The 15,518-nt window shown below is 47.6% G+C and overlaps 4 protein-coding genes across 4 annotated transcripts; 2 read left to right on the top strand and 2 right to left on the bottom strand.

The window, feature by feature from the left end:
- Positions 1 to 1,308: 1,308 nt before the first annotated feature.
- Positions 1,309 to 2,754, top strand: EV420DRAFT_1643964 (reductase AKOR2; the record flags this gene model as incomplete). The annotated part of the gene is made up of 11 exons (XM_060477577.1): positions 1,309 to 1,406; positions 1,463 to 1,487; positions 1,546 to 1,582; positions 1,635 to 1,713; positions 1,762 to 1,837; positions 1,889 to 1,925; positions 1,977 to 2,121; positions 2,173 to 2,226; positions 2,284 to 2,366; positions 2,417 to 2,574; positions 2,629 to 2,754. The coding sequence occupies 11 exons, from the start codon at positions 1,309 to 1,311 to the stop codon at positions 2,752 to 2,754; spliced, it is 918 nt and encodes a 305-aa protein (XP_060329528.1).
- Positions 2,755 to 2,850: 96 nt separating this feature from the next.
- EV420DRAFT_1689798 (uncharacterized protein) lies at positions 2,851 to 3,962 on the bottom strand (the record flags this gene model as incomplete). The annotated part of the gene is made up of 2 exons (XM_060479326.1): positions 2,851 to 3,588; positions 3,645 to 3,962. The coding sequence occupies 2 exons, from the start codon at positions 3,960 to 3,962 to the stop codon at positions 3,223 to 3,225; spliced, it is 684 nt and encodes a 227-aa protein (XP_060329527.1). The 3' UTR covers positions 2,851 to 3,222.
- An 881-nt stretch (positions 3,963 to 4,843) lies between these two features.
- EV420DRAFT_1621095 (glycoside hydrolase family 47 protein) lies at positions 4,844 to 7,416 on the top strand (the record flags this gene model as incomplete). The annotated part of the gene is made up of 16 exons (XM_060475656.1): positions 4,844 to 5,001; positions 5,048 to 5,150; positions 5,223 to 5,344; positions 5,404 to 5,533; positions 5,583 to 5,642; positions 5,695 to 5,718; positions 5,769 to 5,865; positions 5,981 to 6,036; positions 6,090 to 6,221; positions 6,341 to 6,395; positions 6,445 to 6,529; positions 6,581 to 6,748; positions 6,796 to 6,927; positions 6,982 to 7,025; positions 7,080 to 7,223; positions 7,385 to 7,416. 16 exons carry the CDS (start codon positions 4,844 to 4,846, stop codon positions 7,414 to 7,416), a joined length of 1,542 nt encoding a protein of 513 aa, XP_060329526.1.
- Positions 7,417 to 9,170: 1,754 nt separating this feature from the next.
- EV420DRAFT_1621094 (OPT-domain-containing protein) lies at positions 9,171 to 13,152 on the bottom strand (the record flags this gene model as incomplete). Its single annotated transcript, XM_060475655.1, has 25 exons — positions 9,171 to 9,209; positions 9,339 to 9,422; positions 9,476 to 9,542; positions 9,600 to 9,623; positions 9,684 to 9,788; positions 9,844 to 10,391; positions 10,445 to 10,541; positions 10,728 to 10,764; positions 10,816 to 10,974; positions 11,025 to 11,064; positions 11,113 to 11,249; positions 11,301 to 11,366; positions 11,499 to 11,544; positions 11,597 to 11,650; positions 11,703 to 11,791; positions 11,837 to 11,860; positions 11,912 to 11,945; positions 11,995 to 12,046; positions 12,098 to 12,163; positions 12,216 to 12,299; positions 12,360 to 12,541; positions 12,599 to 12,692; positions 12,750 to 12,781; positions 12,892 to 13,008; positions 13,063 to 13,152. The coding sequence occupies 25 exons, from the start codon at positions 13,150 to 13,152 to the stop codon at positions 9,171 to 9,173; spliced, it is 2,367 nt and encodes a 788-aa protein (XP_060329525.1).
- Positions 13,153 to 15,518: the final 2,366 nt, after the last annotated feature.

Here is a 15,518-nt window from a genome sequence, read left to right as displayed (position 1 = left end):
CCTAGAGATCTCTGGAGTCTGCAATTATGTCGTACTCTTTTGGTCGTCAGTGACACGCCGGGTCGACCGCATGCAGGACACTCTGAGAAAGGAAAGTCGCCGCATTGTTGAACGCCGTCGTCAGTCACGTGTACATATTGGACCAACTTTTTTGTTTGCATTACTCAATCTGTTTCCCTTGATTGCCAACGCAAGAACGTAGCATCTATGCGCTAGCTGCTGCGAGGGAGGACGCAGAATCTCGATGGGACGTGTCAGCCGAATCGTCAAGCCCTGATTTCAGATGAGCGAAATTGGACGGACGAACGGGACCCGCCAAGGATGCTAGGCTCCACGTTCATGATGTCCAGATGGGAGAATCAAGACCATCAGTCCTATCGATGCGGTGGCGTTGGCTAAAAAGAATCTCCTACAGTGACACGAGGAATGTCTTGGGTTTGTTTTGAGGTGTGGAAGGCTCAAATATTTGTTTCTTGAGAGAACGTTCTCAGACAAATGAAAGAGTTAAGATTCCATCGAGGCCACGCAGGGAAAGAGACATTAAAAGGGAAGGTAACGTTGTGTTTTCGGGTCTGAAAGCTTTCTTAGAGTACCGCTTCGGTAGCGAGATCCCATATGGCTGTAAGGAACCGCGGCTCTACTTACCCCCTCCTTCCGATACCCAGACCGTACTAAGGGATCCATTCTGGAGTATAAAAGGGGGCGAGAAATTCCATGAAAGCTATCGAAAAATCCAACTCGATACCAGTCAATTCCAAACCGATATGCAACTCGTACGTACCCCTCTTCACATCGGTCTCATTATCCTGATGCGTTTGACGTTCTGTAGACTGTTCAAACTCCCGTGTCCCAAGCCTGCGGTACCGCTGCTTGCAACTGTTCTTCGTAAGCCATAATCTAAATTACAATCGACGTTGGGGTGGGTGACTCACATGATATTTTTTAAATGTAGCTGCACCTGCCAGGGCGCCCAGTGTAACTGCACCCAGTGAAAGCATTAAGCATGGTCAATATGGAATTTCAGGCGCTAGGGTAGTAGGGCGGGTTTTCATGTGTATTCAACGTTTAAATTTGCTTGTGCTACTAGCGTTATCTATTGTTGATTTCCTACGACCTTTCTTTTTTCTTCCTGCCAGTGGCTCGTGCAGTGCATCTGGCTCGAAAGCGCCAGTCTCCTTTCTCGGCCGGGAACTAAGCAGTACGACACATGCTAGAATGGTCAGCAATTTCCGATTGCTTCGGTATATGTCAGCGTCTCACCCACCTTTTAAGAAACCGATTGTTTCCTTTCCTTCGCTCCTTCCAACCATGACTCTCACATTGACTTTAAACAATGGAATATCCATACCTATGATAGGTATGCCCAATTCTCTTATCATGTGTCGTATCTCAGTTTCACCTGGCTGGTAGGGCATGGCGCGGGGACCGACCGTTCGTAACCTGGCTTTGAACAGAAGGCTAGGAGATGGCTGGCGACTGTGATACAGGTATGTTCTGTACTTGAAACCACAATTTTCAAAGATTGATATGTACCTAATTTACCAGGCGGGATACAGGCATATTGATACCGCGGAAGTTTATAGTGCGCCTCGAGCCATCATACCGTGTTCACTTGATCTTAACCTGGTGTTCAGGGACGGAAAAGGCTGTAGGCGATGCCGTCAGGGAATCAGGAATATCCCGTACAGAGTTCTTTATTACTACAAAGCTCTCGTACGACTGTTCATGCTCCGTCCGTCTTTGGTTTTAACAAAGCGTTAGGATGTACCACAAAGATCGAGTCGCGGAATCATTTGCTAAGAGTTTAGATGATTTTGGGATGGACTATGTCGACTTGGTGAGTGAATATAACTGCGCCATCTATTCATGGTAGTGACAGTTCTATTAGTACCTCATGCACGCGCCACAAACGGTTCCGTATGAAGGTTCGTTTTCTCGCTTTTCTCTCTTGATTGCTATCTTACAATTGTGACCAGAGGGAAATCCATTCCCACTGAACCCAGACGGAACACTTAAAACATTGTCCTCGCCAACCTTTCAGGAGGCTTATACCGAAATGGAGAAGATACTCCTGTCAGGCAGGGCGAAAGCAATTGGTGTAAGCAATTTTTCTATCAAGACGTGAGCGTTATGCGATCGTGTTTAATATTCACCGCTGACGCTGTTCTACAGACTGGACGAGCTTTTGGCCACAGCTACTATTGTTCCTGCCGTCAATCAAGTAGAGTAAGTTATGTTTTTCATGTTCGTGTTCGTACTATCGCGTTAATGATGTGCAACAAGGATGCATCCGTTTCTTGCCCAAAATGATCTCCTTGAGTATCACAGAAAGAAGGGTATTGCAACCGAGGCATATTCTCCGGGAGGTAAGGTCCATCTCTCGCCTATGGAATTCATTTGCCCCAATTACCTCCAGGACATGGAATTCTCATACGTGAAGAACCATCGCTAAAATCTCTCGCCCTCAAATACGGCGTGTCAACGACGCAAATAATTCTTGCATGGCACATCTCCCGAGGCGTCATCGTTCTACCCAAGAGCGAGAATCCGCAGAGGCAGAAAGAGAATTTGAGCGTAAGGTTTATTTATGAGTCCCTTACGCTCTTGATACTGAGTGGTATACACTAGCTTCCGAATCTTGATAAAGAGGATATTGAGATTATTGATCAACTGGATCGCGGGGAGAGGCTGATTGCGAAGCTCGATGGGAAGGGTACATGGGCTGGATGGACAAAAGAGCAGTTGGGATGGTAGAAGACGGCAGATATATTTGAGGTGGGGATGAAGAAAATACTACGGATTCCAGCCGCGAAAAATCATCTGTGTCTACAACCCAAACAATATTTCCAAATTCAAACGACAGGCCGAAGTGTAGTGTCGTCGAGGTCGCCTGTAAGGATTGCCAGGATGTGTAAAAGTTCATAGTGCTTGACATCGACTCTGAGAATGCAGTACGATATCCTTCATATGTATTTGATATCTGCGTTCTTGGACTCACATTCATCGTTTCGTCCTCGACGTGAATATCTGAATGTTATCTGTGTCGACACTGAAGCATGGCATCGACTAGGGGCAGCTTCTGTATACGCCCGACTGGATTCTGTTGCAGGTACTGATGTCAACACAAATACTTACCGACTTTATCTTGATACTTAGAGCTATTGGCGGTATGGTGATCAAATTCCTTCCCGAAGGCATTGCCATTCTTCCATCGTCATTACACTACTCGAGCAAGTCAAAGGCGAACGTATAAGACTCTACGAAGTGTCCGTTGTGACAAAAGTCATAAGGCAGTTGGGCGCAGATCCCAAATATCTCTGGCTCCTGCGACGGAAGACCGATATCGTCGATTGCGACCAACACGTCTCCCTCCACTTCTGGCCCATAAAGGACCCTCCTACCAATTACTGCTTGAACCGTGTTTCCTACGTGCTGGGGTTTGCCGTTCATGTCCACGAAATCGAGTCTGTAAAAACGTGTTGAGACCAAGCCTGCTTGCGAGACTTTAGGGTCCCATACACGTATTTTCAGGTCTGGCGTGAAGGGGAAAAGCTTGTATAGTGAAGTTTCCGATGGTAATGGAGGTTTCTGCAATTGTTGTAAGTATCGTGTGTCGCTTAATGCCCAGGAGGAGACCACTGTACCCTAGCAAGGACTGAGAAGTAGTCCGTCGGACCTATATCTACGCCGGAGTACAGACGCGCAATGGCTGGAGCAAAACGTTGCGCCATCGCGGCGGGGTCATTGGGACGAAATGCGTGGTTAAGCAAACGATTTTGGGCGTCCCGATATTCCAGGATCACTCCTCCACCGGGATAGTCATTGGTCGAGGGCTGTTGAACCACACGAGGTGGCTTTCGACGAATGAAACGAAGGGGCACTCTGCATGAGGGCGAGGAGCGTTTCGGATGCGAAGTAGTTGGGTGTCCTTGCAGATTCATCGCGGCTGGGGTGATGTCCATTTCGTGCACTGGCCTGGTCCTTAAATACGGTAGTACCCCATGGTTACGTTACTTCTTATTCTCCGACTGATATACGATGCTTCTTTTGTTCGGTCATCACAGCCTTTATCTGCATGGCAGGAAATCTCATAAAACAAACAAACTTGCGAGATAGTCCAAAATGTTTGTCATTTTGCCGCGACCAACGGAGTATTGGAGCATGATTTTCTGTCGGCAATTGGTTTACATGTTTGAAAGATATTTTGCTGTGTACTTATAGGTACTTATTCGCGTGTCACTGTCAGCTAGAGAAATTGTCACCTGACCGTGACGGTAGCGCCTTGTTTGCTCTTGTTGATGTGCTCTGAATGCTCTTGCGTTCTTACCACCTCCACCCCACGCTTGGTCTGTCCGCCTTACTCTCGTGCTTTCTCCCCGCTCCTAATTACTTGAAGATTTATTTTCACGTTGTGGAAATGAACTTGTTGAAAGACGCCGTGACCTTGTTGACCATTGTTTTGGAGGTTTAGTCGCAGCAGGCGTTAGGGTCTCATCATCGAAGGAATTGTGATGTTTAGCGGAGGGAAAATCCTATATGTTAAAGTGAGTTCGAAGCTGTCGTACTATTATTACAAAGCATTGTTCAAGCCACTAACCTAATGCAGCAAGGCTCAGTCATAATGACATTGGTCCGACTTCACGGCGTACGCTGCCAAAATCATCATCATGCCTTGCTTTCGGCATGTATCAATACTCAAATCGGGGATCCGACGCTAGGCTGCGACTCCAAAAGTAGGCGTTATCACCATCAGAAATTCGGCCGAATTTGACATTTGTTGGCACAGGGTTCGATATATAACGTTATTTTGCGGTTCTATTTCCTTCCACGTCGACCAACAAGAATGAACTGGCGCATAGCTGCTCTGGTGCTTCTTCACTCCACAACTTGGAATGTGCCAGTGCTCGCAGTTCAAAAAGATGGCTTAACTATACCCAGTTCCGCAGCAGCATCTAGGGACGCGGTGAGGGATATCTTTGTCAAGAGTTATGATGCGTACAAGTACATGGCCCTCCATTTGCCTAGCCTTGTTTCTGACTCTTATCAGGCAATATGCTTGGGGCCACGATGATCTGATGCCGGAGAGTAAATCGTTCTATGATGGGAGAAATGGTTGGGGTTCATCTATTGTCGACGCCTTGGGAACTATGGTGAGGTGCCGCAGCACCCTTACGCGACGTTCCGCTAATGCAATTTGTTGGGATAGTATCTCATGGGACTAGAGGTACGGAGGTACCACGTACTACTGTCTCGTCCTTATACTACTCCAGGACCTCCTCGACGAGGCCATAGAATATATCGGCACAGTCGATTTCAGCGTGTCAAAGACATCATCACATGTTAGGTTCGTCTTATCTCCGTCCGACTTTAGCGCATTCAGCATCATCTTATAGAGCCGTACAGCGTGTTCGAGACCACGATTCGGTATCTAGGCGGATTGCTCAGTGTATACGAACTCCGAGGCAATAAGGATAATATTCTTCTCCAAAAGGCACAGGAGATCGCCGATAAACTTGCTTTTGCGTGGGTCGGGGTAAGCTTCCCTTTCCTATGTTCAGAGTCTTGTACTCATATGATTGCAGGATAATGATCTCCCGTTCGGATGGATAGACTTTTCGAATGACAAACCAGATATTGCCACAGTGAATCCACTAGCAGTTTCTCTCTGTTCTCGTTTAATCTGTTGATTTACAGTCAAACATTGCAGAGGCTGGGACGGTAGACTAACTCTGATCACATCGTTTTAACGATATTGATCATCCTTGCAGCTGATTATGGAATGGGCTACTCTTAGCAAACATACCGGGAACAGCACTTATCAAGAACTCGCGGAAAAAGCCTTCAGGCACATAGCAACCTTGGTAGGTTCCAATACACCTGTCTGAGTTCGCATGTTTTACTGTTGCTAGGGGTCTCCTCTACCGGGTAAGGAGTCCGTATATAGGACCCACATACGCGTTTTCACGAGTAACTTGCACAGGTCTTGCTGCTCAGAGCATTAATCCTTCAACTGGAAATTTTGTTGGTGGTTATGTTGTGAGTTCAGTTCCTGCGTTGGTCGTAGAAAATATCCTAACAAGTTACTAAAGGCATGGGGCGGCGGGTCGGACAGCTACTTCGAGTATCTGCTCAAGTATCCGGTGCTTGTCGGTCTCGATGATCCTTTGTATATCGATACGTGGAGGACGGCCGTTGATTCTTCGATCAAGTATCTTCTAAGGGTGCGCGGATTGTGAATCGTTATTATTTATCGTGTTGTTAATGACGTTCGTAGCATTCGACGGTTGGCGATTACCTCTACACGAGTGAATTTGATGCAAACTCGCCGGAAGGGAAACAGTACCGCTATATCAGCTCACATCTTACCTGTTTCCACGCTGGTAATTGGCTCTATGGTACATTTCCCCTTCCTTGCCTTGTTAGATCGCTAATGTTCGTCCCAAGGTGGCACTCTACTCGGTAATGACACCATTGTCGCCATGGCTCTGGGTCTGATGGAGGGATGTTGGAACAGTTATGCAGGAACTGCGTAGGTGTCCCGCCTCTATTTAACGACTGCAGTCTGACTCCTTTCCCTTAGTACAGGAATTGGTCCCGAATCCTTCGCGTATATGGCCTCGGATGGGAACTATACGGGTGCCACTACTCCTTCGGCGGACCAGCTTACATTCTATGAGGAGCATGGGTACTACATCACCTCATCGTACTATATCCTCCGACCAGAGGTCCTCGAGTCGAATTTTTATGCGTAGGCGCATCACAGGCGATACCTAAGTACCTTGATCGGGCGACAAGTGCAGTGAATAGCTTCAAAAAGTTCCTACCAGGTGCTGTTGTGTTCGATGGCATCTACGATGTAAACAATGTCACCTCCGCGAAGGTTGATGACATGGAGAGTTTCTGGTTCGCAGAGGTGTTGAAATATCTGTAGGCTTCTTAAAGCTTCCTGACCGCTTGGATAAGGACTGATCGGAGTTGCAGGTACCTGACTTTTGACGACCCGGAGAACATCAACATCGATGACTGTAAGTTAATAATACAAGCTCCAAGGCTCATCTTCTAACTCTCGGTCTGAAAAGATATCTTTAATACTGAGGCTCACCCTCTAAAAGCCTCAGAGCCGCTCGCGCAGTATGGAAGTGGTGCACTGGTGCCCAATAAACCTTTCAAGACTGAGAGCGGTCCCCCGGCGGCTGTCAGCCCGACCTCGTATGATCATTCAAGTAGTCGGGAAGAAATTTTGGTCGTACAAGAGTATTAATTTGTGTGGATTTGTTTCCCTTAATGCCCACTTTAAACCGATTGGAGATAGTTAATCTCGGCTACGCACCGGTTATCGAAGCCGTCGGATCGATGGCGTCCCTATCGATCTGACACGTTCGAGAAACACACTCTCCCAAACTGCCACGTCGTTGAGGTGCCATTAAGATTCCTCAAGAAACGCCAAATATACAGAAATAGCGCAGGTGAGCGGTCACTGTACTTCTCAAGAACGTATCGACTGACTTCTTCGCCAGCAACATGATCGCCAGCTCCGTCTCCTGGTCGCTCTCAATATCACGAAACGACCATGGTCCACTGCCAGAAATCTTTTGCCAATAGATGACTACATAATCGAGGAAGAATCAAGCAAGACGCAACTTATTCTTGAACTGGATCTCTCGATGCCTCATCCGTGATGCTGATGATTACAGTGACAGTGTGTCAGTGGCTGCCTCGCTCACAGCCGGATCCTGTACCCTCTACATCGCAACGAGTCGTGGCGTGGCCGACCAAGTAGACCATGAGTATTCGGAACGCTTCCTCAATGTTTGCCGTGAGGTATTAGCGGCTCAGAGCAGCATGTTGGCCCCGGGAAAACACGTCGAGGTCTATGAAGATGCGAAGAAGATCATGGAATGCGTAGTCGACCGTGTTCGGAGGCGTTTTCTGAAGAAAGTTGCCATACTCAGAAGAGAATTCCTCGCTGCGGGGGGGTTCGAGAAGTTAGATAGCCTTCTTCAGGCCTGGCTCGCTTGGCGCACAGCGATAAATAAGGGCGGAGAAAGATCTATTGACATGACCACTTTCGCTCGCGCCTATACCGAAGGGGACATCCATGCGATGTTCAGAAAGACCTTCGAGATTATCGTCGATGAAACCTTTGTTATGCAATCGCGAGAAGCGCGGCTAAAGTACTTCGTGGGCATGACCAGCCTCTGCCGCGCCTTTTTCAAATCCAGCTTTTTCAGAGACGGCTGCCGTCGTGACTTCCCTGAAGCCAAGGAGACCTTCTTTCGCGAGATCGCTCGGCGTCTTTGGAGGGTACAGATATATTACTCTGGAGCGCTCATCTTCGCTGATATGTAGATGAAGCATTGCCGGGCTACGTTCAAATCGAACTCGCCGTCGTTCTCTAGCGTATGGATAGGAAATACCATACCGAAAATGGTTACTTTTCCTGCTAGCATTCGGGTGACCATCGTTGACGTCTTGCGGCGGAGAGAGGCCTGAATTCTCAGAGAAGGACATTGATCTGTGGATAAAACGCCAGAAATCGTTGGCGTTTATTGACTCCGCTTGAACTGAAGGTAGACCTCGAATACTTCACCTACATCCCGAGGTCGATATGATAAATTTCCTTCACTGGTCTGGTATTCCAGTCGTTGAGAATGCGGTTGGATCGAGCAAGCGGATGTGTGACGTCTGCGTCTGCTACAAAAGAGTCTACGAAGAGATGTCGCAATGTCCAGTCAGTTTGGCGTTCACGCCTCGGTGTTCGAGAGCGGAGAAGGTTCACTTCGAAAACGATTGGATGCTTCCCGATCCTTCAGTAGGGCGCGTTTTCTCCAAAGACATAGTTGATGCTGTCGCAAACAGGGTCGTCGGCAAGTTTTCGGTGTTTGCTGAGGGTCGTTTCTCGAGACTCTTTTTTGATCTTCGTCATCCAGGCTTAATAGATGTGTAGTAGGTGGTGCTTATTCCCAACCCGTTTCTTTTGCCCTGCTCAAAGATGGACATTGGCTTTCTAGATAGTATTGTTATAATACATATCGTGAGAGGTTCACTACCTTGAATTCGAGCCGAAGAACTAACAAAAGGAGCGAGATGCAAGTACTACATAGAACCGAAAGGACGTAATAACGCCCCAGAACGCGCTCCCAGTTTTGAGCCTCGACTTACGATATCCCTTATATCTCGTCAAGTTCTACTTCAATTTCAGCTCGTATCTAGGGTCAATAACGATTGTAGCATCAAATAAATCAATTGCAGCCGTCGAAAACTATTCATACTCTCCCACGCCCTACAAGACGGACTAAGTCAGCCCGAACTCACTAAAATACTAAACTGGCACTCACTGGACCGAAATGCTCTCCGTCACCAAGAACAAGATACGGGCATGCATCGTTATCACAGCCCTCAAACGGCTTATTGTTTCCCGGCTGTTATCATCATCAGTACAAGGGCCAAACATAGGGAACATGCAAGGAATTACCCAGGATATGTTAACGTCGTACCATTGCACTGCGAAGAACTGGATGATCGCTGAAATTGCAATAGCACTGCAGGTTTTTAAGGTGTGAGCTTAGACCGATATTCAGAATAGCGACCGATCATACCAAGTAAATGCCGAGGCTAGGACGCTACACGCAAAGATTGAAGTCAGCTACAAGTCGACGACTCTCGGTTACGGGAGGACTTACTAGTTGTATTTGGACCACCAGCCGAGATACCTCTTCTTGATGAACACATTGAATATATACGCAATGGGAATTGCAGGCCAGATGTTAGTCAAATTATACGGGGCCCTAAATCAAGGTGAACTGAATCAGCGTCAGAACCAATTTCATGAATCCTACGTACCAAATGAGAGAACCAAGCAAGAACACGGGTAGGTGGAAGTACTTCAAGATCTTCATTCTGTCCCGGAAGCAAAAGACTATGACCGGTAACGCGAGTCCGATCAAGAAACACCAAAGCAACGGGCTGTATATTGCCCCTCGGCCAAACATCCTCGAAGGGCCCAACGTACCCCACAAAACCGAGGCAGTGAAGAATGTATTCTCGCCAGGGCAGGTGAACCTATCCTGCTGCTCCGGGGCGCAAACATTTGGGATTTGTGTCAACTGGAAGTTGAGCACACCCACGCAGACGAAGGTTGATACGAAGGTCGCAACAAGCTGTGCCCAGAATGTCACCCGTGGAGGAATATGCGTGTAATGAGCCAGTTTCAGATCCTGAGCGAAGTTTAGCGTTTGAGAAGTGGTGACAAAGCCATATGACTTGAAGAAGTTCAACGCGTTTGCGTTTCCTGGGAACCATAGTCCTCCGAAAAACTCAGCAAGGACGTTTAGGGTTATCTCTGCGTTGGTGATTGAGCGGATGATACCGACGGGGACGCAGAAAACGAGCTGGAGGAATTTGAGCAACGAGTTTTTGCATCGTATCGCAAGGAAGAGCTTACAGCAAGGAGGATACCGTATAACACCACTGCGGGTGTGGTAGATGTCGGATAAGCACCGACTCCAGCTGCCCCAAGAGCGATAGAGAAAACCAGCACACTATTGCACGACATTATCAGTCCTGCGTCGCCTATACAAGAAATGATGCTTACAGTGCGTACTGCCACTCTGGAACCTCTTGATAAGCGCTCATAAGCCTGCTATGCACATCGAACTTGTTATCTCCTATCGGTTTTCGCCCCATCAGATTCTTAAATCCCGAGGGCAATTTCCCGTCGGTGATACAACGCCGTATGCGAGATCGTTGCAGCATATGTAGCGACTGAAAAGATAGATATGAGTATACCGTTCAAATCTCTGGCACGGAACGCACAGAAGAATCCATAAAGCAGAATCATCGACGCGGAGAGGTATGCGGGAGAATAAGCCCTGTATGCCTCCGCGTCAAATAGCGCCTCAGCATTCACGGCCATCGAGACGTTATATCTCGCCCCCGTGTTATCAAACACGCCATTGGAGTTGATCGGTAGATCTACTTGAATGTCAGCACGAACATCTCCGATTTACATATGTAGCGCCTACATCCGGTGTACCACACATTATTGACCCAAAGAGCTGCTATCTGCACAAGTCAAGATCAGGACGATACATGAAGTGATGGCCGACGTACAACAGGCATGGTAATGAGGGCTCCCGCAATATAGTTGGCCATAGTAAAGAAGGGATTTATAAGAGGATCCCCGCCGACAGTGAGCACGTTGTAGTCGAAAGTGGAGATAGGGTTCAAACCGAGGCCAGTGATTCCACCTACATCGTCGTTAGACCAAAAGCTTATGATGACCAGCAACAAGGACTCACCCGTAATACCAGCAAGCAGGGCATTCTTCGGTGAAAACCATGTAATCCAGTTAAAGTAGGATAACGCTTGAAATATGAAGCTAGTGCGAGCATGTCAATTTTTTGAAATAGTCGGGACGGAGGGCGAGCGTACTTCGGAAACCCTAGCAATAGAGGATCGATTAGAGAACGGACACAATCATTTGCAGTTCGACTCACAAAAGTACACGAACATGCCGCCGAACGCGTATAGGAAGAACGTCATCTTCGGAAGGGCTTCAGTGAAAACGTGTATGAATTAAAGATGTTGTACTGACCCGGGTGATACGCCATCCATTCGCCACTGCGTTTCTCTCTGAATGAAATGCTCGCTACGATACCAAAGGCTCAGGCGTGATTGTGAAAAAGAGCGGTACAACTTACATTCAACGCAATGGTAGCCAGATTACTAGGCCATATCGCGTACGAGGGGTAGACAAGGAAACGTCGTGTTATCCCAGCCAAACCGTACCCTGCCGCAGTTGGTAATCACCTCAACAAGAAAAACAACTACTCACCAATGAAGTTAGTCGACAGCGAAACTAAGCACAATTGAGACATTCTCGCGATGGGTATTTAGATCAACGACTCACTGAGAATTTGGTATCCGAAGTTCTTGGCCCATGGCTGTGACAAAGCATTACACCTTTACCTCACGCAGCGTAAGAAGACGAACCAGATTGAAGAATCTCTCAATGGACTGAACCCATATGATGCCGGTAGTGTACCTATTCGACGGGCAATTAGCATTAACATTGCATGGTCTGCGGATTACTCACGGAAGGTTAAATCCCACATTCGCTATGATGGTGATCACCATGTGCTCCTTCATGTTGAACTTGCCCCTGGAAATAGGCAACATCAGCACTCCAAACCTTAATACATGGTCATGCTCACGGGTTCATAGTCCACTCATATCCGAACGTCCGAAACTTGTTTGTCGGAAGAACGCGCTCAAAGAGCTTCCCAGCCGGATACGCTCTAGAAGACGAACGAAACGGGTCAGAACAACCAAGCAATGCCTCGGAAGAGCATACGAACAAGAGCTGCGCCACATTAGCCTCGACACTTATGCCAGGCTGCCTGATCGAGAAGAATTGGTTTATGAACGCGCCGATAACCACGTAGACCAAGCCGATAAGCCCAGCACGGAAAGTCATCGAGGGGAGCATGGGATCATCGTGATTGTCGACGACCGCGCGGACCTCGGCGTAGGGTGAGTTCTGTGAGATGGGAGCCTGTAAAGAAGAGGAAACGAAGTGCAGCTCAATGTTACTCACGATTGTTATCATCGCGGCTTCAATCTTGACTTCTTCGTAAATCTGTCTATACGCTGTCGCATCGGTCTTGATCGCGTCGTCGTAGAGGTATTGCCTAGGATTTTGAGAGGACGTGAGGTCTAGCATAAGAGCGTTCGAATACATGACCGACCGGATAAGCATCAGGGCTCTGGCAGGGAAGTTCTGAAGCACCGTGAATAAGGGGTTCAAGAGACTCGTCAAAGGTTTACCGGATCCTTGTCGTGCTGCATGATTTGTTAGAAGGAGTGCTTTGCACATGGAGAAGGTCGTACTGTGTCAATAATGTGCAAGAGACATTCTTGAAGTTCCTCAGGAGACATGGCTTCTGCAACCGCTGCAGTTTCTTCGACGTCTGCCGGTAGAGCCAGGATATCCAGAGCGGTAGCATCCTAAAACGAATGCCCGATATCAATACAAGACATAAAAAGGTGTAAACGACGCACAGGATCGACGAAGGCATGTTTATCGTCCAAAAAGTTACGCTCAATCGCATCCTTGTCGTCGAGGTGCTTGTTCTCCGGGTCTGAGTCCATGGGAGGAGGAAGAAGCAAGGGAAGCTTGACTAGTCAGCGGAGACGAATGCCTATTTGTACGGTGAAAAGAATCCAGAGCTATCTATGGACCAAGCCATCAAAATCAGTTGTAGATGTCCTTTCATTAAGAACAGTGCTGACTCACTCGGGGACATGTATACAGGATGATGCGACGTCGTTACGCCACCCAGAATGATCCGCTGAATGTTGGCGGTCTAAACCGACGACGGGTTAGTCAATAGAAGAGGCGAATAGAAGACTAGTACGATTCACAGGCATGCTGTTGGTGCTAATAAGGAAGAAGAAAAAAAGTACACAAACGTACGGAATCCACATTACACCCGCAGCTACTCCGAAGATCGTAAAGCGCTGATCAAGTGAAGTCCGTCCTATGATGCTTCGTTTTCTTATCGATTGAGTGCACAACACCCGTGCAGAGATTCGCACCCCTTCTCTGTTCGGACTGAAAGAGGTGAAGAACAAGCGATGCTCTCCCGAACATTGTTTTGGACCTACAGCACCAAACAGTGCCCTGTCTGCCTCAATTCAGCAAGTGGTAGAGACCACGCCGCAAAGCACTTAAACACGAGCGTGACGGGTAAGGGACTAGTGGGTCCGGACAACGTTATGCATCTCCGGCCCCGCGTTTCTCCCGCACTTCACTTGGTGAGTATTTACACAAGTTGCACTCGTCCTGCAAACATAGTCAGTTTCGATTCCTGGAAGTGAGACGGATCTTCCACACCTGATCAGCAAACGCAAGCGCATGCCGTCTTCAAGCCCAGGCGAGAGAAGCTGACATCGTTGACTTGGCAAGATCGACATCCATCGCAACAAATGTGACGAGAGTGGCGGTTTCGAAAAATGATATGAAACAGGTCCCATTGTTGGATCAAACGAAGTCCACTGTTGATCACGCGAAGGCTGTCTTCAGTGATCCTAACGGAAGCGTCGACAGGTCATTGGATCTTCGGACGAGGGTCATTGGTACTGTCTGAATTTTATAAGCACAGTTACTGTTATAATTCCTCTAAGTAGTGAAGGCCTGCTGGATTACCTCATGGCATTGAAGTTATCTACACCGCTTGTAACGATGTAAGAGGATATAACAGTCGCATTGACATCCATTTATGCATCTATACATGAACATATACTACATGGAAATCAGCAGGGCACGGCGTCGTTTAGATGGCAATAACAGACCTTTATTTGGGATATCAGTGGGCCCTGTCCGTCGCAGGCTCTCTAGGGAAAAGAATAAGTAATGGTTGCGTAGACCGGATAGATCGCCTCACTTGTCATATACTTCTGGCAACCGCATATATGCGGCAGTGGTAGTCTTGTCCACAGATCTGACGACGATTACTGATGAAGCCCACAATCCGTCTTGGCATCGCGTCAAATACATATCACTCCACAAACTAGGAACGCAACAGCTCGTACCTGGGCAGAGTTCAGCGCGCTAGAGGCAGTGCAAATGATTCGCCTACACGTCCTTTCGTCGCTACCCTCGCTTCGGAATACTCGATAGATAACGACGATCCGTAGACAAAGTGAAGGCAAAGGTCTTCCTATAGTCCACAGGGGTTGGATGTATGCGTTAAATTACCCTCTCTGAATCCGTCCAAAGCAGATGCTACCCTCCAAATCAATGAACGATTCCGTGAGATGATTGTATATGTACTGCTCCCTTCCAAGACACCCCCTCAGTTGGACCCAATGCCTAAAACGACCACAAGGCATTCATTATCGTTTGCTGCGAGACTTTCAGAACGGCAATTGACAAGTGTTGATCTGGACAGGGCTGTATTCACCTCAGTTCCAGACCGCCAATGCAAATTCGACCGTCACAAGCAGCATGAGTCCTGCATAGCTCCGATATGGACGCGGAAAATAAAGCGGCAAAGAACATGATAGGTAAGAAGTCAAGGATGAAAATCACAGGTCGGCAGCCACCATTATCAATAGCTGTCAACAACGCGTCCGCGATGACGGCTTCTCGGCACGCTTGTCATTCGAGTCCAGGTCACGGAATTACTACTTTCCCTGTCGTTTCAGGTCGTCTCCCAGTTGCAAGATCTCTGGAGGATGCTAATGACCTTACCTGCAAGAATATACGACAATAAATTCCTACTACCGGAAGTACTCCTTGAGTACTCCATCATTGGGCTGTTCATCAATAAGGGCAAGATAAGGGTGCGTTGCACTAGTTACGGTCCAGTCTGTCCCATGTCTATCTAGAACCTCTTACTAACTTATTGTAACAATTTTTCATGGCTGAATATGGCCTTGCTGCTCTCTGTCGATGATAAAATGTTTTAAAATCATAGAGGCTATCAAGAATCCTCGTCTTAGGTTTTTAATCT

Source organism: Desarmillaria tabescens (assembly GCF_030435595.1).
Source record: "Desarmillaria tabescens strain CCBAS 213 chromosome Unknown EV420scaffold_22, whole genome shotgun sequence".
Classification (NCBI taxonomy): domain Eukaryota; kingdom Fungi; phylum Basidiomycota; class Agaricomycetes; order Agaricales; family Physalacriaceae; genus Desarmillaria; species Desarmillaria tabescens.
This window is presented reverse-complemented; position numbering and strand designations above follow the sequence as displayed.